General features: G+C 41.3%; 1 protein-coding gene across 1 annotated transcript in view; it reads left to right on the top strand.

Moving 5' to 3' along the window:
* The first annotated feature begins 2,721 nt into the window (after positions 1-2,721).
* PDLIM1 (PDZ and LIM domain 1) overlaps positions 2,722-23,630 on the top strand; it is a 32,474-nt gene continuing 11,565 nt past the window's right edge. Inside the window, exons 1-4 of the mRNA XM_067466924.1 lie at positions 2,722-3,019; positions 7,750-7,901; positions 17,805-17,889; positions 22,533-22,714. Of these exons, the coding sequence (XP_067323025.1) occupies positions 2,921-3,019; positions 7,750-7,901; positions 17,805-17,889; positions 22,533-22,714 (518 nt within the window). The 5' untranslated portion in view covers positions 2,722-2,920. The remainder of the gene's footprint in view (positions 3,020-7,749; positions 7,902-17,804; positions 17,890-22,532; positions 22,715-23,630) is intronic.

Below are 23,630 nucleotides of genomic sequence, written 5' to 3'. Positions count from 1 at the left end.
GCCAAATTTCATCCCTCCGGGTGTTTTGGACTTCATTGACATCCAAAACACCCGGAGAACTGAAGTTTCCCCTTATCTGGGCTAGAGCATCTGTAGGGAGACACTCTGTATACAATATTGCGGATTATCTGCCTTGATATTCTGGATTATATGGTTGTGTGGAAGGGCCCTAAGATTCCCTCCTAGAGGGCCTACCCTGGTGGTATAAGGTATAAAGAGTCTTATTATTCAAGAAGTGAAGTATTCACATGGAGGAAGCCTCTTTTGCAAGCAATTCAATGGCATATTTAGTATTCTTTTGTCATAAAGAGAGACAGGCAGTGACGCTAGGTTCAAAACTTCTGCTTGTGGGTATTCTGACATTATGACCAACATGATGATTAATGATGTGTCAATGCACATTCTTTCTATAATCATATCAAAAGGTTCTTTTCCCTAAAAAATAACACAAGCCTTTTAAGTAGCCAGTAAGATATCAGGAGGGCCCCATGCAGCGGGTTACACCGCTGAGCTGCTGAGCTTGTGGACTGAAAGGTTGGCGTTTCGAATCCAGGGAGCAGAATGAGCTCCTGCTGTTAGGCACAGCTTCAGCCAACCTAGCAATTTGAAAACATGCAAATGTGAGTATAGCAATAGGTACTACTTCTGAAGGAAGGTAACGGCTCTCAATGCAGTCATGCTGGCCACATGACTTTGGAGGTGTCCATGGACAATGCTGGCTCTTCGGTTGAGAAATGGAGGTGAGCACCACCCCCCAGAGTTGGACAAGACTAGACTTAATGTCAGGGGAAACCTTTATTTTTTAGGATATCAGGGAAAAATCACTGGAATTAAAAATGCAGAATTTCTATCCTTGACTGATACCATTATGCTAATGAAAACAATTCATAAAGTTAAGTAATGAAATAGAACAACTGTCACGTGGGCAGTAGTAATATTTATAGCACTATTGATGTGAGTAATAGGTATCAAATTCAGGGTAATTTAAGTGTCCAACTTCATGGTGTGTATTTGGTGAGAATATGCAAAAATGTCCTGTTATGTGACATTAATTTTCTTACTGTTTTAAAAAATGTGTTTCAGAGTATTTTCTCTTGGTCATGGGAGTCCTGTGTGCCAACTTTGGCTCAATTATATCGTTGGTGGAGTTCAGAATGTTCTTTGATTGTAGGTGAACTATAAATCCCTGCAACTACAACGCCCAAATGACAAAATCAATTTTTTTGAGTGATGGTCACTCCTTGGGTTAGTAGGTAGGTGTCTTGTGGCCAAATTTATCAGTCATTCATCCAGTGGATTTTGAATTATGATGTCACTCAAAACAAACAGGGAATATATATATATATAGATCAGGGGTCCTCAAACTTTTTAAACAGAGGGCCAGGTCACAGTGCCTCAAACTGTTGGAGGCCTGGATTATATATATATATTTAAAAAACCATGAATGAATTCCTATGCACGCTGCACATATCTTCTTTGTAGTGCAAAAAAACCCACTTAAAACAATACAGTTATTTTTATTTATCGTGTCAGGAGCAAACCAAACAGTTGTATTGCATTTTTTAACAAACAAACAAAACACAAAGTTTGCAAGCTTGGTAGTTGATTAAATGCCCTTTGACCAGGAGCTGGCCACTTAGAGTGCCTCTGGTGTTGCTGCAAGAAGGTCCTCCATTGTGCATGTGGCAGGGCTCAGGTTGCATTGCAGCAGATGGTCTGTGGTTTGCTCTTCTCCACATGCGCATGTCGTGGATTCCACTTTGTGGCCCTATTTCTGAAGGTTGGCTCTGCATCTCGTGGTGCCAGAGCGCAGTCTGTTCAGCGCCTTCCAAGTCGCCCGGTTTTCTGTGTGCCCAGGGGGGGAGTCTCTCATTTGGTATCAGCCGTTGGTTGAGGATCTGGGTTTGAGCCTGCCACTTTTGGACTCTTGCTTGCTGAGGCGTTCCAGTGAGTGTCTCTGTAGATCTTAGAAAACTATTTCTTGATTTATGTCATTGACGTGCTGGCTGATACCCAAACAGGGGATGAGCTGGAGATGTCTCTGCCTTGGTCCTTTCACTATTGGCTGCTACTTCCCGGCGGATGTCAGGTGGTGCAATACCGGTTAAACAGTGGAATTTCTCCAGTGGTGTAGGGCACAGACCAGAAGCGACCAGAAACAATACAGTAATTAAAATGAAGAACAATTTTAACAAATATAAACTTATTAGTATTTCAATGGGAAGTGTGGCCTGCTTTTGGCTGATGAGATAGGATTGTTGTTGTTGTGTGCTTTCAAGTCGTTTCAGACTTAGGTTGACCTTGAGCGAGGGCCGGGTAAATGACTTTGGAGGCCATATCTGGCCCTTGGGCCTTAGTTTGAAGACCCCTGATATAGATAGATAGATAGATAGATAGATAGATAGATTGATGATTCGCACGCACACACATATGTATACGACAGAAATAGTGTCATAGATTTTAAAGGGATCCCTAAAGGAGGACAATTCTATGTTGCCTGTTCCAGAGTAGGCAAACCAGACAATCTCTACATCAACACTGACAAAGAAACAGCAAGAAATACTATTTACTCAGAAGCATTAAGACATTACATATATTAGAAACCAACACTTTCTCATTACTTTATTTTCCAGATCACCAGGCTGGGCCACAGCAACGCATGGCAAGGGACCGCTAGTAGCTTTATTAACAAGCCCCTTGGTCTCCCTACAAGCATCCTCCTGTTAAGAAGGAAGGAAGCCCTGCAAGAGAGGGCAAGAGATGAGAGGGGAGTGTCTGGAAGGCTCCCTTGGCGCCTCCCTCCCTGCCGGGGCGGGGTTCTGCCGAGCCGGGACAGCCTCCCTGGCTGCCGGAGGAGGCGAGGCAGAGCCAAAGCCGGGCACCGGGAAGAAGAGAAGGAAGCCAGCCCCCAGCAGGCAGCATGAGCCGAGTCCTCCGCGTCGCCATTCCGGGCCCGGGCCCCTGGGGCTTCCGCCTGATCGGGGGCAAGGACTTCGACCAGCCGCTCACCATCTCCAGGGTAAGGCGAGGGCCACAGCCGCCAGGGACTGACCGGCCACCCGAGTCCCTTCTTCTGCCTTCAATGGGACTAGCAGTCAGAGAAGCGACTCTGGCGCCTTTGAGGATTGGCGCCCCTCTCTCTCCTTTTCTTATTGTCGAAGGCTTTCATGGCCGGAACACTGGGTTGCTGTAGGTTTCTCGGGCTGTATGGCCATGCTCGAGAAGCATTCTCTCCTGACGTTTCGTCTGCATCTATGTCAGGCAGCCTCTGAGCTTGTGAGGTCTCTTGGAAACTAGGAAAATGGGGTTTATATATCTGTGGAAATGTCCAGAGTGGGAGAAAGAACTTTTGTTTATTTTTTATTTATTATTTTACTATATTTACATCCTGCCTTAGTCTCCGAGGAGACTGAAGGTGGATTGCTGTGAGTTTTCTGGGCTGTCTGGCCATGTTCCAGAAGCATTCTCTCCTGATGTTTTGCCTGCATCTATGGCAGGCATCCTCTGAGGTTGTGAGGTCTGTTGGAAACTTGGAAAATTGGGTTTATATATCTGTTGAAATGCCCAGGGTGGGAGAAAGAACTCTTGCCTGTTGGAGCTAGGTGTGAATGTTTCAATTGGCCACCTTGAATAGCACTTCATGGCCTGGCTGCTTTTAGGTGTGGCTTGTTACTGCCTGGGAAAATCCTTTGTTGAGAGGTGATTAGGTGTTCCTGATTGTTTCTTGTCTGGAGTTCCCCTGTGTTTGAGTTCACATCTCAACAAAGGATTTTTCCAGGCATTTGATGGCCTGGCAGTTTTTAGGTTGGCTTGTTACTGCCTGGGAAAATCCTTTGTTGAGAGGTGATTAGGTGTTCCTGATTGTTTCCCCTGTGTTTGAGTTCAATTTCAACAAAGGATTTTTCCCAGGCATTTGATGACCTGACAGTTTTTAGGTGTGGCTTGTTACTGCCTGGGAAAATCCTTTGTTGAGAGGTGAACTCAAACACAGGGGAACTGCAGACAAGAAACATTTAGGAACACCTAATCACCTCTCAAGAAAGGAATTTCTCAGGCAGTAACAAGCCACATAAAAACTGCCAGGCCATCAATTGCTAATCATGATGATCAATTGCAACATTCACACTTGCCTCCAACAGACAATAATGACAATAATAGAACTTTATTTATATACTGCCCTATCTCCCCTGGGGGACTCAGAGTGGTTTCCACATATGCAAAATAATACAAAAACATACAATATAAAACAAAAAAATTAAACATAAACTGTTAACACAACATATACATTAAAATCAATTAAAAACCTCACAACCTCTGAGGATCCTTGCCACAAATGCAGGTGAAACGTCAGGAGAGAATGCTTCTAGAACATAAAATCCTAGAGTTGGAAGGGACTTCATGGACCATCCAGTCCAAGCCCCTGCCAAGAAGGAGGAAAATCGCATTTTAAGCACCCCTGACAGATGGCCATCCAGCCTTTGCTTAAAAGCTTCCAAAGAAGGAGCCTCCACCACATTCCGGGGCAGAGAGTTCCACTGCTGAACGGCTCTCACAGTCAGGAAGTTCTTCCTCATGTTCAGATGGAATCTCCTTGGCCATACAGCCCGAAAAACCTACAACAACTTAGGATATCATCAGCGATTCCCAAACTCTAATCCTCCACTCTCTTTTGTATTTCAACTCCCAGAAGCCTCTGTTGCTTTAGCCAGTGATCAGGGATTCTGGGAGATAAAGTCCAAATCACCTGGAAGACCAGAGTTTGAAAAACACCGCACTAGAGCATCAGTATCCACTTTAAATGCAGTAGTCCCGTCCTGCAAAATTCTGGGGTTTGTAGTATAGGGAGGGGCCTTTAAAACTGCTCAGAAGCAGAGGTCCTGGGCCACACCCAACTCCAAACCATAGAATTCAATGTACATATCCATGGCAAACATTAAATGCCATAGACACACAACATATATAGACAGACACACAGAGGCTACTTAAAATTCCAGCTTTTTGATTAGGGTATTCTGGCCACCAGGGGAGCTGTCGAATCATCGCCCATTTGTGACAATGATGAAGTACTTCCTCATTCTTTGCATGCTTGCTGGAAATTTTTATGGCATAATAAATTAGTTAAATTAGCCTTCCCGCATAAGCGGTAGCTAAATTTCCTACATGACAGATACAACTGTCTTTCGGGCTGTAAAGGTCGACAGCAAGCTACACAAATTGGTCGGAAGCTCACTCCGACCCGAGCTGGCTTCGAACTCATGACCTTTTGGTCAGTAGTGATCTTAATGCAGCTGACTCCTAGCCTGCTGCGTCACAGTCCCGGGGTAAGACTAGATGGCCCATGTGGTCTCTTCCAACTCTATTATTCTATACTTCGTTAATTTTGGCCTAGCTCTATAATCTGTTAATATCATGTTGGATATTGATCCTGTCCTCTGAGTTATTAGTATTCATCCCAATGTAGTGTCATCTGCAAATATCATAGGTGGGTCTCCTGTTCCATCATCGAAATCATTGATAAAGATGTTGACTAGCACTCCAATTATACATAAAGGAGGACTGGAACTTGAAATGTGTTGGAATAGGCTGCTACAGGAAGTAAATATATTGGGCTATGTTCTTTGGATTTATTGCTTTTTTTAAAAAAAAAGTTGAAGTTCACTTTAATACAGTTTGAAGATATCCTCACCACCAGAAATAAAGTAGCACAAATCCTTTATTTGTGACAAAAATTACAAAAAATACTAAAATATGCGGCAAGAATTCCCATGCAAATAAATGTGTAATTGTTTGCACTATTAAAGAAGGGTTAACATGAGTCAGAAGCCAGTCTGTTCATTTGTACACACATCCACTGAACACCTGTGGGCTTTATTAGTGTTTTCTACCCTTTGAATTCCTGGCTGGAAGGAGAAATATTTGTTCTAGAGGATGCGTATGGGACTTGGGGCAAAGGTGGTCTAACACGACAAAAACATAGCCAGAGGTTCCATCAGTGCCCTGTTTCTACAAAACTGGGGTTTTGATAATTGAGACCAGATACAGTACTTGTTTTTCATCTTCCAGTTAGTAGTGTTTTAGCTCATATTTTATGATGTGGTCTCCTGTGAAACATTTTGAAGTTTCTCTGTAGCACTTTGATTTCAAAATGATTTTTGTTAGCACATAGAGAGCTTGTCTGAGAGACGTTGAAATGAGGAGGAGCAATTGCTCGGAATCTATGGCACAGCATGTCTGTTTCTGTGTCTACACTAGGAGTTCACTTGTCATAGACAGGAGTCATAGAATCATACAATTGGAGGAAACCACAAAGGCCAAACTAGACAATATTGGCAGCACAATACTAACCACTGAGATTGATGGCAAAATGTGACCCTTTTCCACTGCCCATTTCAACAGAAGTGCCAGTAATGAAGGGGACATCTGCATTGACACTCAAAGGGGTGGGGGAAACAAAGGGGTGGGGGAAACAAAGCAGGTTAACCACCTGCTGCGATAAATATACCCAATTGAAAGGTTGGCAATTCAAAGCCCAGGTTGGGGGGTGAGCTCCCGACCTTCAGTCCAGCTCACTGCAGATTGAAAAAAAACTGTGAGTAGATAAATATGTACCACTTAGCGGGGAGATATTTTAATAGCACCATAAGTAAATACCAGAAAAATGCCTGTGTTTGATCAAAAGGAGGTAGTCTGTGAACAGGGCTCTTCAACATGGAGGCTGGAGCGACTACACCCCACCCTGGTGGCCGGAATTGAGCACACCCTCCAAGACGCCGAAAGATGGGAAAAGCCTTTATAACTTGATCTGTACTGTGTCTGTCCTGTCAGCGTCTAACCGCATTGAATGTCTGCCGTATATGTGTTCTGTGAAGGGCAGAATAGAAATACTATAAATAAATAAATAAATAAATAAGCACTTCTGTGACATCTCCATGACACACAGAACTGATTTGGCTTAATGCGGGACAAAGTCACTTAACACAGCCACACAGGACTGATCTGCCTTAACCTAGGTTAAGGTGGCCTTGCTCTGGGTTAAACTGGATCAGCTCATATGATGTTCAGCCACTCTGGGGCTGATCCGTCTGCACTTCTATGTGCCCATAGAAGTAATTTCATTCCTAACTTGCTGTTGTTAACAAAGCACAGACACCCTCTCAAATATTTTTAGTGGTGTGTGTCTGTGCTTTTTTAACAACAGCAAGCAAGGCATGAAATGACTTCTATGAGCACATAGAAGTTCAAGCGGATTAGTGAGGAATGACAGCCCTCCAGCAGTGAACATGAAATCCTAACCTCTGGTATTGTCTACCTCACCATAGTCTGTAACATGACCCCTCCAAAGCTACATCTAGTGAATATGAAATAATATTGCCATAGGCCAGATTCTGATTAAATATGAGTTCCTTTCCTTAACATTTCTGAAAGTTAGTAGTTTTGTTCCTGTTATCACATGCCATGTTAATTAAGAATCAGCAACATTTCTTATTCAACATTAGGATGCAGTTCTGAAGTATTTATTCTGGGTGCTGAATTCATGAATAGTAGATTTGGGGGATTGAAGATTCTGTGGAAATGTTTGGAGATACCTTTTGGGACCCTTACTGAAGTATAATTTTTGTGAGTGCGTTACCATGGAGTACTTTTTTTGTGAGTACTTTTCCATAATGGAACAGGGAGAAACATTATGAGACTTGTTCAAGTTTGTTTTTTGACCATTTTGCTTAACCCCTTCTCTCCCCGCAATTCCAGGTAACCCCTGGTAGCAAAGCTGCAACTGCCAATTTATGCATCGGAGATACTATCCAGGCAATTGATGGTGAAGATACAGAGAACATGACTCACCTAGAAGCACAGAACAAAATCAAGGCCTGCATAGATGAGTTAACTCTGACAGTTCACAGGTAATGTGGTATGTTTCAATGGCAATTGAAGGAATTACTTTTGTATGATCTGCTGACACTTGACATAGCAGTCATGAGTTTGGATGCCTATTAAAGCAGGTCCTTTTTGTAAGTGAATTCTTCAAAGAACATTGTTGGTAAATCTTTTGTCTTCAACTTTTCAAAATTCTCCTCATGGCCTGAGGTTTTGCTCGGATATCTTCATCACAGAAGAAGTTTGAAATTGAGATGCCAATACTATATTTATCGAATTATGTCATGCTTTCTGAGGTACAGATGAAAATACAATTACATGGGTTTAAACCCATTAAAATGAATAGGCACAACGAACTATGCATTCACCAAAGGTAACGTTAGGCTGTGTATTCAAATCGACACCCAGTCCTGGTTTTTGAACACTCAATTGAAATAATTGTATACCTGAAATTTAATCAGTGAACCAAGAAGACAAATTCAGATTAAAAGGTACTGAAATATTTAACAATGAAATTTTAGGGAAATTGAAATACAAACAGTAGAACATAGAGGCACATTACACTGTAATATAGGAGCCCCCAGTGGTGCAGTGGATTAAACCCCTGTGCCGGCAAAACTGAAGACCGACAGGTCATAGGTTCAAATCTGGGAGAGGCGGATGAGCTCCCTCTATCAGCTCCAGCTCCTCATGCAGGGACATGAGAGAAGCCTCCCACAAGGATGATAAAAACATCAAATCATCCAGGCATCCCCTGGGCAACGTCCTTGCAGATGGCCAATTCTCTCACACCAGAAGCAACTTGCAGTTTCTCAAGTAACTCCTGACACGACAAAAAAAACAACAGAAAAAACCTGTAATATTTAGACTTTTCACAAATTTCTACTCTACCTGAAAAACTTCTGAAAACAGAGTGCATCTACATTGTAGAATTAATGTAATATGATACCATTTTAACTATATTGTTATAGAATCGTTATAGTAGCTTTATAAGGTCTTTAGCCTCCTCTGTGAGAGTGTGACTCACCAAACTGTATATCCCAGGATGTTGAGCCATGGTAATTAAACTGCATTAATTTTAAAGTGCAGATGCACCCAGAATCTCTCTCCCGTACCCTGTCATGTGTGAAGTGAATTTGTCATACATTCAGAGGCTAAGGGTAAGACAATGCCCATCTTGTTTATTAAGGGAAGAAAAACGAGACCACTCTGCTGTAGTTCCCCAGTCAGGAATGGCTGCAGAATCCATTCACAAGCGGCTGAATGATGCACAGGTGATTAGCTATTTATGTGCTGTCCGAAGAAGACATATATGTAGATAACCCAGGGCTATGTGCACATATATCACCAAAAGGATTCCAGGTCTTCAGTATTCAAGTTCAGACATTGAATATTTCAGAGTGATTGATTTTTGTGTTGTATTCAGGTGTATTAATGCAGGGGTATGACTGTCAGCATTCTTTGCCATTCATTAAGGCTGCTAGAGTGGCACTCCAGCAACATCTGAAGGACTGCATGATTCCCACATGTTTAGCAATCTACTTTGTGTTCCAGGGTGGGGAAAAGGCAGGTTTTTCCCCCTGTACATTTATCCTTGTTGGAGTTCATTTAGTTAGTTTTGGGCCACCTCTAATCTGTTAAGGTCATTTCTGATTCTGATCCTGTCCTCTGGGTATTAGTTTTCCTTCTCAATTTGGTGCAAATCACAAATTTTATAAGCATGTCTTATAGGCATGGAGACAAATAAAATGTTATCTATATAAATAAAAATGTAATGTTCATTTGCAGGATTAACATAACTCAAAAACCACTGGATGAATTGATACCAAATTTGGACACAATACACCTATCAGGCCAACAAGTGACCATCACTCATAAAAACATTGAAAAACACAGCGGAAGGGACTTAAAAAGCCAAAAAACAAAAATTACATTACAATGCATGCACATATATACAAATGTATACACACAAACATATACACACAAAACACACATACACAGACTGGGCCACAGCAACGCGTAGTAGGAGACAGCTAGTCCTGAATAAAAACAACAGTACTAGAGCATTATACATATTAATATATAATTTGTACTAAACAATCTCAGTGGCCTTGTAGGTTAGGCACGCAATCCAGAGAGATCAGGAAATTACAGGTTCAAACCCTGCAACACATTTTTCGCAAAGGGTTGGACTTGATGGCCCACATGGTTTTTCCAACTCTATGATTCTATGAACATTTAAATTGTATTGTCATTGGATTGAATTGTGATGGAATCGCACAGCCTGCCAGGTGTTGTTGGACTGTACCTCCTGGCATTCTTTAATTATTCATTTTGCTGAGTAGTTCTTCTGAGACTTGCAGCTGAGGAACACTTGGAGGGTCTTATAATTTCCACCACTGGCCTAAATTGTATTCTTCATTTTTATTAGTGAATGCATGGTTGATAAATTAACATTAACATAAATTAACATACATCCAGATGGTGTGAATTTACTCTACTTGGGATTAACAATTGGTGTAAATTTACTCTAGCTGGGATTAACAATTGGTGTGAGTTTACTCTAGTTGGGATTAACAATCAGATGTCAGCCATATAACTTTCACCTGACATTTCTACTAGCAGGTATCCATGCTTTCTGTCTTTTTCTGTCTGTAGGAGCATGCACATATATTTTGGTCGGTGTGCATCTTCTTGTCATCTTGCACATTGCGAAGAAAGCAATAAAACCTTTGGAAACTATTAACATTATCTAACTTTGCACATTAATTTTGTGGGAATAGTTTTCAGCAAAGACAGCTTTATATGGCTTGACATGAGACCAAAGTCCAACTAACGTAGATATGTGCTATAAATATGTTGTGTTGATGACTAAATGTGGATGACTTTCCAATTTTCTCTTATTTTGTGGTTTTCTGTTACCAAACGGTTGTAGCACTGTACTTACAACAGCTTCTGCCTACAGCATAAACATCTTTAGCCCAGAGAAGGGGAGGAAGGAGCTGCCCAAACAGTACTCTCAGGCTAAACAATAAGATGGTCCAACAGCTAGTTTTGCTGCTCACTTTGGTGTTTGAAGGGGGGGGGGGGGGGGAAACTGGCCAGCCCTGATTACTGAAGCAATACAACTTCATGAAGTTTCTGGATCGTCTTGGCTAGTTAATTTTCATGAAATATACAAGATTGTTGGGATCAAATTTAATTCTCAAGCTAGGCCAGCTTCTCAAGCAAGAGGCATGGCTATCATTGTCTTCTTAGATTTGGGCTTGGTTGGATTTGTACATCAGGACCCTCCTGGCCGAAGTGTATTGCCAGTGGCAAGGGGCAATGCGGCGTTTGCTTTCTCATGACTAGAGACTGTCAGGAAGTGGTGGTATCAGGCAACATGCTCTCACCTCTGTTCAAGTCTCTTGGATAGAGACCTCCAGCTGCACTTTTTGCCACTGTCTGTCTGCAAGAAAAGCCCCAGGCCATTGACCTTTGCTATTGCTTAAGATTTTGTATTTGCTCCTGTTTTAACCTGGAGACTGTGACTCGTTTACACAATTAACTAGCATCTGGCACACATAAGACAACACAGAGTTAAACCCCCATGGAGTTTCACAGCTAGAGGGAATTTGAATTTTTCAACAGAAAATAAAATATGTTCAAGCAAAGTAGCAAAGTCCTTGGTGAGTCATGTAATGAGAAGAAAGGGGGGGGGGGGGGAGAGACAGACAAAGGATTCTTTCTTGCTCTCCATTATTTACCATTCCAAGAGAAGGTATGTTCTGCAACCAATATAGCCCCTACCAAAAAACAAAGCAATCTATATATTCACATTTTCTTGATCTGTTATTAATAGAGAGATATGGAATGTAAGTGAAAAAGAAAACAAACTCATTCTGAAAATAAAACCACCCAGTAGTATGCAAACTATTCTTAAAATAATTATTTTAACTTGGCACTAAGTCATATACTTCATTGTTGGCTTATAATGTGATACTCTCTTGAAAAAGTTCAGTACAAGGAACTTTAAAGCAGAAGAAAATGTACACGGAAGGCGTGCCATGTTGACTTGCTATAGCCATGTCACTCTTTGAGAATTCCTTTGCTGGGGTCAAAGAGCGTTTTGTACAATCCAGTTTGGCATGCCACGTATCTCTGTGTCTGTCTATATATGGATATTCAAGCAGACTGGCCGATTCAAGAACTTTAGCTATCATTTATGGCTATTGGCTGTGTGTTTCGCATAAATCTTGGGTGCGGCGCATTAGAAACACCTGGGTGAGAAATTGTTTTAGCTTATGCCCATGAAATAATAATAATAATAATAATAATAATAATAATAATAATAATTTATTTATTTATGTACTGCCCTATCTCCCCAAGGGGATTCAGGGCAGTTTCCAACATATAAGGCAAAACATTCAATTGTCAAAAAGGAAAACCATACAGACAAATAAAATTAAAGTAAATATCATAAAACAAAAAATTCTACAAAAACAAACATGAACATTTTAAAACCAATGTCATTTTAGCTTCATCAGGCAGGTTCAAACTAATAATCCGACTAAGTTTGATTATTTTGCTCGTAAACGTCTTGAGACGTATAAGCAACAGTCCCTTTCTATCATAAAAATTCAACCCTGCACATCCAAAACTTTGCTAATTAATTCTTCATAGTTCAGCATGCATGATCTGGACCAAGTGTCTGGCATAAGAGAGAAAAAGGACCATGTACCATTGCTTGATTTATTGATTTATGATGAAACAGTGATACATTGGGCAATCTTATTGGATTGCCCTATATGATAATAATGTTCAGGTGTTTATCTTTTTTCTGTGTGGCAAATAGCATTTTTAAATGTCAATCAAGAAAAAAAAAACACCAGATGTTAAGTGTTTAATCTGAATTGCATCCAAACAATCACAAATATGGGACTTAATATTATTTATTGGGATTATGGGGGTTGCCTTTGAAGACTGTTTGGAAACTTCAAGTAATTCAACAGGCGGCAGCCAGGTTGCTCACCATACGATGTACAGGTAGCACACAACCCCCCTGCTGCATCAGCTGCCAGTCTGCTACTGAGCACAATTCAAAGTGCTGGCTTTAGTCTATAAATCCTTAAATGGTTTTGGTCCAGTTTACCTGCCCCAAAACATCTCCCTTTATGAGCCAGCTAGAACACTAAGGTCTGTTGGGGAGGTCCTGGTCTCAGCCCCGCTGTGATTGGCTGGAACAAGAGACAGGGCTTTCTCGGTGGTGGCTCCCTGATTGTAGAACTCCCTCCCCATTGGGATTAGATCCATCCCCTTCCTCCTAGTATTTAGGAAACAACTTAAGACCCTATTGTTCAAGAAGCCATTTGGTGAATGACAGGAGTATTGAAATATGGAAATAGTTAAGATAATCTCGGGATCGATGCAAGACCTAAATGTTTTATGTTGTGTTTGTGATTGTTATTTGTAGTTTTAATGGTTTTACTATTGTTATATGTGTTTGAATTTGATATGTGATGTTTTAAACATGTAAGGCATTGAATTTTTCCATGGAGTATGTTGTGAATCACTTTGAGTTTCCCCAGGAGTGAGAAAAATCGGTGTATAAATAAATAAATAAATAAATAAATAAATACTTAAAATTCTCATGCACGGCAAAAGTTAGAAACTGGTGTGCTATTCTTTTGCAGCAAAGAAGTAGGCGCATTAATCTTTTGCAGCAAAAAAAAAAGAAGGAAGGCAGAGCAGAAAAAAGAAATGTGGGAGTACCTCTAAGGCTAATTATCCATAAAGACTCAGATTTCAGGAACCCATTCTTGACAATTCTGTCACATTTCTTTCTTTCTTTCCCCCCTCTCTCCTCCCCTTCCTCCTTTTTATCATGTAGAAATGAATTTCATGCTAGGTTTTAATTACCATTTTATATATGAGAGTTTATTTTTAGATTATTTCTGCAGAGAATTCTCTTTTGTATTTTACCTTAGAAGAAGAGTCATGATGACATGAATATTCCCCAGATCAGCCTGTGTGGCATTCAGATAATTACTATGGCAATATGGCTTTTAGAAAAATCTGTATTCTCTTTTGATCCAAGAGTGGCATTCTATATGAGACATGACTTTTGTAGAAATAGCATATATTATGCCTCACATCTTGCCATCTGTTCCTGCCATGGTTTAACACCCACCACGTCCTCCTCCGCCTAATGTATTGAGATGTAATCTAAAATCAGAATGACTAGATAATGTTTGTTATGCCTTATGCAGCTTTGTATGACTTTGAAACGAATCCAAAGAAGCTCTCATGCTCAAATTGATTCCAATACCTTTCCTCCACAAATCTTACACCTAGATATGTGTAAAGATTCTTTCTCTCTCCCCACCCCACCCCACCCCAATTGAATAAATGTCATTTTTCTAAGGTAGGTTAAGGATCTGGTTGGATTTTACTAGAATTCCAATATCAGTCTGGGTACAGTATGCCTTCACCTAAGGAATCCTGAGCCCAGGAATTTATTTTTGAGTACCAGAACTGAGTGGTGTTCTAGTACTAGTTGTTGTAAAGCAAAGGTAAGGAAGGTGTGGCCCATGGGCTTCACACATTCTCTAAAGGTTGATTTTGAGGCCCTCGGGATCCTGAGGCACTCCTCGTAATAAAAAATCTCCAGCCATGATTGAGGAATTTGTGCAACATTGATCTGACCTTGGGCAAGTTTCACTTTCTCAGTTGTAGAAGAAGGCAAAGACCACCTCGCCAGGAAAACCCTAAGATAATGGCACCATAAATTGGAAACTTTAAAACATTAACAAACATCACTCCATGAAAACATTATGAAATTGGCCTCCTACATCCCCAGGAGGTGTTGGAGAGGTATTTGGGGGTGGGAGGGGCATTTTAAAAAAGGAATAAAGGGATGAGACCTAGGGTGAGTGACTCAATATGGTCCTCAGGAGGGGAAAATGCACTACTGTACCCCAGACAGTGTTCTCTATTTCAGCAGCATAATTGATAGTTGTAATCGTTGTGTTACTACTGTGGTTACACATTTGCAAGTTGGCAACTAACTGGAGCTAGTTATAGGGAGCACACTATCCCCTACTAAAGCAGCTCCATTGGCTACCAATAATTTTCCAGGTCCAATTCAAAATGCAGGTTACACCTATAAAGCCCTAAATGGTTCAGGTCCTGCCTATCTTCGTGACCGCATCCTCCCCTATGAACAGGCACGGGCTCTGAGGTTTGCCGAGGAGGCCCTGATCGCGGTCCCACCACCATCTCAAGCGCGGTTGGTGGCGATGAGAGGGAGAGCCTTCTCAGTGGTGGCCCCCCAGCTCTGGAACACCATCCCCAGGGAGATTAGGCAAGCCTCCACACTGCCCTCCTTCTGTATGCACCTGAAGACCTTTTGAGAAGCTTTTGAGAATACCTAATCCCTAGTCGATCCATGAATTTGTCATGCAGCCTTGCACTTTATCCCATGCCCTCGTCCATGGTTACATCTCTGTCCTTTTCCCATTCCCTGGCCCTATTGTTTACATCCTGGCCATGTTTACATTAGCTATCGCCACTGATGGATGTGTGCTGTTTTAGTGTAAGTTTTATCTTCTTGTTTCATGTTTATGTGTTTTATTGAATTGTATTTTATATTGTGTTTTGTGTCATGTCTTGTTTTAGGCACCTTGTGTAAGTCGCCCTGAGTCCCTTCAGGGAGATGGTGGCGGGATGCAAGAATAAAGTAGTAGTAGTAGTAGTAGTAGTAGTAGTAGTTATTAGTTATTATTATTGGTTGTCCTTTCCCATATAGAGTAAATTACAGGGGAGCTTTTTTATAATTAGCTTGGATCAGTTCCTATTACTGATTGAGCAGTGCAAACCTGTGACAGCAGATGGTAGTGGTGGTGGAATTTTTAACAAATTCAGATTTTTTTTTTAAAAAAAATCCTTGACTAATAGTATGCATAGCAACCTCTTCAATGCAGTCTCATAATTAGGAAATGATTAAAAAAAAGATAACATTAGATTTGTGTCTTAAAGGATTATAAACAACAATGAAAAAGAAAAATATTACTTTCTACTCAGATGTTTTCTTAAGAAGAGGAGTTCAGCTGTTCATTGACCATCATTAGAAAGTTATGCTAAACCGGTGAAACTTGTTTGTGTGGAACTTAATATGACAAAAGATATTCACAGTTTTCCAGTTGATGATGGACCATTAGTTAGGTCTAGCCCCCTGTAGAATTGCTATGAAGTTATAATACAGTCATGTCATGTCCCAGAATTCTTAAGGAATTGTCTAAAAAGTAGGGTTAGTATTCCCTCCTCTAAGTTATTAGATGGTAGATAGAATAAAATTCCACTTAATGATAGATGTTTTCTCCATAATAATAATTTCAAAGTAAAGAAGTCCCTAGTGGTGCAATGAGTTAAACCCTTGTGCCAGCAGGACTGAAGACTGACAGGTCGGAGGTTCGAATTTGGGAAGAGTGTGGATGAGCTCCCTCTGTCAGCTCCAGCTCCCCTTGCAGGGACATGAGAGAAGCCTCCCACAAGGATGGTAAAACATCAAAACATCCGGTGGGCAACGTCCTTGCAGACGGCCAATTCTCTCACACCAGAAGTGACTTGCAGTCAAACAAACAAACAAAAATTCAAAGTAGAGTCTATCTTGCATATACTCTATCAATGTTATTACATTGCTATGGAAGTTGGGAGGTAACAAAAAATAGCTAAAATATGGGCTAATAATTGTTGCTAGGTCTGAAAAATTAATAGCTACACACAATACATTTATAAGTTAAGCATTTCAACTTTTTTGTGGGCTTCCACGTCATTTGTCAATTAGCAAAAATATTCCTACTTTCCATGAGGTTCCCTCCTTGTTCCTCCATTAATCAAAAGATCACAGGAATCTCATCCCCCATTCCACCCCCTTTGTGCTATGTCTCTCGTGGGAAAGACCTTACAGCTTCTGGCAGTTATAAATTTCCTCTCCAGCTGGTCATAAATCTACCAGGTCAAGATAAATAATTCTGAGGGAATGAGAGAAAGTGCCATCCTCATCAGATTGAATATACACACATGCTTAAATGCATGGTGAAATTCGTCATCTAGTGTATAGCCAAAACAAGCATCTTCCCTAAAAAATGAAAATAAAACATGTAAAGACTCAGTCTCGTGACAGCTCCAGGATTGTGAAATGTCAGTCATCCAGCAAGTTTTTACATTTGGTTGTTTTAACTCACTAAATTTGCCTTCTCTATGGCTATTATATTTCATATTTTCTATGTGTAATATATGCTAGGCAAAATGTATTTAAATGTATATGTTAAGGTAAAGGTAAAGGTTTCCCCTGACATTAAGTCTAGTCATGTCCGACTCTGGAGGGTGGTGCTTATCTCCAATTCTAAGCCAAAGAACTGGTGTCGTCTGTAGACACCTCCAAGGTCATGTGGCTAGCATGACTGCTTAGAGCGCCATTACCTTCCTGCAGAAGCGGTACCTACTGATCTACTCACATTTGCATGTTTTCAAATGTGTTTGGCAGAAGCTAGTTTGGCAGAAGCTGGGTCGAACATGTAGTATATATTTTAATAATCTGTTGATTGCAATAAGGAGATGGTGATGGTAGTAATAATAATAATAATAGGGTAGGTAGAACTGCATTAGCAGTTATGGTTTTGCACACATATTGTATAAGATATGCCGTGGTTGAAATAACTGAAATAAGAACATAGTTTTGTCTCTGGGGTCCATTTTAGCACAATATTTCTAAGACGTGGAAGGTCTACTTAGGCCAACTCCAAAGTACAACATACCGTGAGCATCCCAGACAACCTCTGGATTCTGGAGAATTGCAGTTCATGAGACTGTGAAACACAAGTATTGTATTTAGTGAAACTTATATGGAGAACACCAATGCTGACCATTAGATATTCTTCTTGCAGGAGTGAATCAAAAATATGGTCACCACTGGTTACTGAGGAAGGGAAAACAAACCCATACAAGATGGATCTGTCTTCTGAACCCCAGGTAGGTACCATAATTGGTTCCTTTTCATCAGTTTGTTCCCTGCATAAAGATCTGCGTCTCAGGTTCCTTGGCTCTAGTTCAGCACATCTCTGCAGGATATCAACTGGAAAGTCTGCCCCCAAAAGGGTGGTGGGTGAATTGCTCCTCCAGGTAGCTTCAAGGAGTGGCCAAACACATTTTAAATACTTCCACTGTTTGACAAAAAAATGTTTTTCAAGGCAAAAATGGATATCTGGTCACTTGTGGGATTTTGTAGTTCTGCCATTTTTTGCAATCTGTGTGGTTGACAAGTCCTGGACAAAATGTAGGCCCCTGGACCCAACACACTCTGGACTCAAGAGATGTACTACCTTCTTGTTTTGATCCAATTCAAAATTCTGCATAATGTCCTCAAGGTCCAAATTATTGTTACTGTATCTTAAGGTGCTGCCATGCCAAAAGCTGCTAAGTCCAGGGCTTGGCACCCTAGAGAGCCTCAGATGCAGACATCACACATCTTTTCCTTTAAGTCTCTCTTCTCCCATTCTTCACCCCTTTCCTCCTTACAATCAGAAGGCATGGTCTTCTTGACCTTGGAATTACATTTATTTATTTATTTGTTTGCTTGTTTGCTTGCTTGCTTGCTACACTTTTATCCTGTCCTTTTCAGCCCAAAGGCGACTCAGGGCGGCGTACAGATTGGCAACATTAGATGCCAAACACACACAAATACATCACTTAAACTGGTTAAATCACATAATAAAATTAATAATAAAACAGTTTAAAACCATAAAGAACAATGGCATCTGGGTTAAAATCCATATCCATTTGTATAGTTAAGCTGTTCCATATTCATTCACAAAACGGAGTTGTCTAGTTACAATGAGGTTCCAAAAGCTTGCTCGAAGAGCCAGGTATTCACACTTTTCCTAAAAGTCAGGAGGGAGGGGGCCTATCTAACATCCCTAGGAAGGGAGTTCCACAGCCAAGGGGCCACCACTGAGAAGGACCTGTCTCTCGTCCCCGCCAAGCGCGCCTGTGAGGCAGGCAGGACCAAGGCCAGAGCTTCCCCAGATGATCTTAAATTCCTGGAAGGTTTGTAAAGGGAGACACATTTGGATAGGTAAGTTGGGCCGGAACCGTTTAGTGCTTTATAGGCTAAAGCCAGCACTTTGAATTGTGCCCAGTAGCAAATTGAGAGCCAGTGCAGCTGACTCAACAGCAAAGTTGTGTGCTCCCAGAGCGCTGCTCCTGTTAGTAACCTGGCTGATGCCCGCTGGACCACTTGAAATTTCCGAACAGTTTTCAAAGTCAACCCCATGTTGCAGTAGTCTATACGGGATGTAACCAGAACGTGGACTACCGTGGCTTCCCAAGGTACGGGTGCAGCTGGCGCACAAGCTTTAACTGTGCAAATTCTCCCCTGGTCACCACTGAAACCTGGGGTTCCAGGCTCAGCAATGAGTCCAGGATCACACCCAAGCTGCGAACCTACATTTTCAGGGGGAGTGTAACCCCATCCAAGACAGGTCAGGCTTACGACTGACCAGGAGTACCTCTGTCTTGTCTGGATTTAATTTCAATTCCTTAATAGCAGGTGGAAAGGAGTGACAGAGTTGGGCGTCATCTGTGTACAGGTAACACCACATCCCGAAACTCCGGATGATCTCCCCCAGTGGTTTCATATAGATGTTAAACAACATGGGGGACAGTATTGAGCCCTGCAGGACCCCACAAGACAATGGTTCCGGGGTCAGGCAGGTGCCCCCCAACAACACCATCTGGAAATGGTCCTCTAGGAAGGACCAGAGCCACTGCAAAACAGTGCCTCCAAGGCCCATTCTGGCAAGGCGTCCCAGAAGGATACTATGGTCAACAATATCGATTTTAACAGTGATTTTATCATAGCTTGTTTTAAGCTCGCAGGGATGTTGCCTTCCCGAAGGGAGGCATTAACTACCACCTTCACCCACTCAGCCACTCGGCTTCCTTTAAAAGCCAGGATGGGCAGGGGTCTAGGATGCATTTAGAAGTAATTTTCCCCAATTCATTAAATATCCAATAGCAATTTATAGTTTATTATTTTAATTGTTAAAAGGCAAATCACAGCATTTTTGAGAATTAATCAAATTTCAGTCTTCAATATCAAAATACTGAAATTATATTAGATATATTAGGTTCATATATTCAGTTAATGTTTGCTTCTCCTCAACTGCAGCATAAAAATATGGAATATAGTAGAGTCATACAACCAGTGTTCTGCTGGCCTGGAGACTAGGACCCAGCACAATGGGTTCAAATTCCAGGAAAGGAGATTCGACCTGAACATTATGAAGAACTTCCTGACTGTGAGAGCTGTGTTCAACAGTGGAACTCCCTGCCTCTGAGTCTGGTGGAAGTTCCTTCTTTGGAGACTTTTAAACAGAGGCTAACCTCTTTTCCTTCATGGTAAGGGGTTGGGTAGGATGACCCATGTGGTCTCTTTCAGTTGTGATTCTATGAAATGCAAATTCAGAAAACACGAGCACACCCTTGATCAAATCTCAACCTTTCTAGGTTAGTATCATGGAAATCAGGTATTTCAGAGCACCTTGTTGTGTATCCCCATGGATTCTAGCAGCCTGGTTAATTATTTTTACTCTTCATTGAAGGGTGAGGATCCTCTCTTTTTCTTTAATGCAGCCTAAGGGCTGATCAGTCCTGGCTTGCTTTCCACTTTTGTCCTGAATCTTATGTAGGAGGATATGTGTGTCTGACTAAGTGCCTACACATTGTTCATGAGTGCAGCTACCTACCCTTAGTCTCCCCCAGGGAAAATAAGTGTGTGGCATTGCTTTTGATGGTCTCTCAGCCTTAATTTATTTTTGCCAAACTGACGTCATGGTGACTTTCAATCAGGCCACTGCATGAATTGGCTTTCCTGTTACATTCTTTAGGGATGAGGTAATTGTTGCTGTTTTGTGTATCTGTTCCCATGGAAGAGTGCACACAAAACGTCGGGTGTGTCAGTTGACATTTGATAAAGCAGTAGCAGTTGGCAAAGCCAATTAGGCAGGAAGTAGGCAGTGTTAGCTGCGTCTATTCTGAAATGCCTGGTGACTTTAGATTACCTATTGTTTCAACATGGATATTTTTAAATAGGTGCGAAATACGTTACAACTGTGGAAAAAGGACAATGGAGGCTTCTTGAATTTTTTATACCTACGCATATAGTAAGAGGAAAAAAATGAGTTATTATTTAGAACTCAAAGTTCATATTTCTGCCAGAATATGCACAAATATCCTAAAGACACCAGATTTAGTGTCATCCTGGAATCTAAGAGTCAGCCCTGGATAGTGCTTGGATGGGAGACTGTCAAGAAATGCTATATTTCAGAGGAAGAAACAGCCAAAAACCACCTCTGAGTTATTTCAGAGTCTTAGTGGACAACAAGTTGAATATGAGCCAACAGTATGATGTAGCAGTTAAAAAGGCCAATGGGGTTTTGGGCTGAATCAGAAAGGGTATAATTTCTAGAGATCAAGGGACATCATGGTGCCTCTTTATTCTGCTTTGGTTAGACCTCACCCGGAATCATTCTGTGTCCAGTTCTGGGCACCACAGTTTAAGAGAGATGTTGACAAGCTGGAAGGTGTCCAGAAGAGGACAACTAAAATGATAAAAGGTCTGGAAACTATAAGGACAACCCAAAAAATTACTGTCTGGTCAGCCTCACGTCGATACCAGGCAAGATTCTGGAAAAAATGGTTAAGGAAGTTGTCTCCAAACATTTAGAAACAAATGCTAATAGTCAACACGGATTTATCAAAAACAAGTCATGCCAGACTAATCTGATCTCTTTTTTCGATCGAGTTACAGGCTGGGTAGATGCGAGGAATGCCTTGGATGTAGCGTATCTAGACTTCAGTAAGGCCTTCGACAAGGTCCCCCATAACCTTCTGGCAAATAAACTAGTCAAATGTGGGCTAGGCAAAACTGTGGTTAGGTGGATCTGTAATTGTTTAAGTGAACAAACCCAGAGGCTGATTCTCCCCAATGCTTCCTCTCCATCCTGGAAAGAAGTGATGAGTGGAGTGCCACAAGCAGGGTTCCATCCTGGGCCCGGTCCTGTTCAACATCTGTATTAATGACTTAGATGAAGGGTTAGAAGGCATGATCGTCAACTTTGCAGACGACACCAAATTGGGAGGGATAGCCAGTACTCCAGAAGACAGGAGCAGGATTCAAAACGATCTTGACATATTAGAGAGATGGACCAAAACTAACAAAATGAAGTTCAACAGTGACAAATGCAAGATACTCCACTTAGGCAGAAAAATGAAATGCAAAGATACAGAATGGGGAACGCATGGCTCAAGAGCAGTAGGTGTGAAAAAGATCTTGGGGTCCTCGTGGACAACAAGTTAAACATGAGCCAACAATGTGATGCGGCAGCAAAAAAAGCCAATGGGATTTTGGCCTGCATCAATAGGAGTATAGTGTCTAGATCCAGGGAAGCCATTCTACCCCTCTATTCTGCTTTGGTTAGACCAAACCACAATTGAAGGGAAATGTTGACAAGCTGGGATGTGTCCAGAGGAGGGCACTTGTACAGTTGCCTGTCACTTGCTGCCTGTCTGCCAAAATGCTTCTGATTTTTTTGTCTTTGCTTTCTTGCTTGCAGGAGGTAAGCAATATAGGAAGTGCACACAACAGGAGTGCTATGCCATTTGGTGCCACCAGTACTTCCTCTAAAGTCATCACTGCCCAGTACAATAGTCCAGTAAATCTGTACTCAGAAAACCTGCAAACTTTCAACAACGCTGGCGAGTCCAAATCTGTGGGTGACCTAAAATCATCTACAAAGTAAGTGATTCCCTGATTTATGATTTTTTCAAACATATTGTATTGTAAGCAATGACACTGGGGGTTTGGTCTGTGTGTGCACGTAGCGAGTATGTTCTAGTGTTTCTCAAAGTTCTCTTCTTCAGTTTTTTACTCAACTAGTGTGTGCCTTTGCTTTCATTTGTACATAGCAGTTATCCTTCAAGATAGCAAAGTGAATTATTTTCCCTTTTTTTGTTCATCAGCTACATGTGAACTTTGAACATACTTTCAGTTTGAAATATCAGCCTTTAAAGTTGTCTCAGCCAGGTGCTGGCTGCTTTTATTATGAAATAATAATAATAATAATAATTTATTTCTATAACGCCCTCTCTCCCCAAGGGGACTCAGGGCAGTTTATACATAAGAAAGCAGACATTCAATGCCTAAGTGAGTACAAAATATATCAAAATGCATGATAGAGCTCAATAATAACAGTGAGTTTACCACGAAGGATTAAACACTGAGATAAAAATATAACAGAATAGTCACTAAGACATAATTAACTAAAACATAAATAAACATTACAACAAATACCTTCAAAACAGTTTAAAATACAGTTACATTAAAAATGGCTGGCGATTGTGTTCCTTTAAGATGTATCGTGGCAGCCATATAGTACAAATGGAATTGGCCAGCATTCCGAATGGGTAACGTGTTTTAGTCCTCCTCCTCTCACACATGTGTGTTTTTAGAAGTGTCTTAAAGGAGAGGAGGGTAGGGGCTGTTTTTACTTCCTTAGGAAGGGAGTTCCAGAAATGGGGAGCAATCACGGAGAAGGCCCCCTCTCTCATTCCCACCAACTGAGCTTGTGATGGGGGTGGGATCGAGAGGAGGGCCTCTTCTGTTGACCGCAGTGCCTGGGATGGTCTGTATGCAGTTAGACAAATAGCCTGGA

The sequence above is a fragment of the Anolis sagrei genome, chromosome 3, assembly GCF_037176765.1.
Source record: "Anolis sagrei isolate rAnoSag1 chromosome 3, rAnoSag1.mat, whole genome shotgun sequence".
Lineage (NCBI taxonomy): Eukaryota > Metazoa > Chordata > Lepidosauria > Squamata > Dactyloidae > Anolis > Anolis sagrei.
Note: the sequence above shows the minus strand (reverse complement) of the source record. Positions and strands in the feature narration are given on the sequence as shown.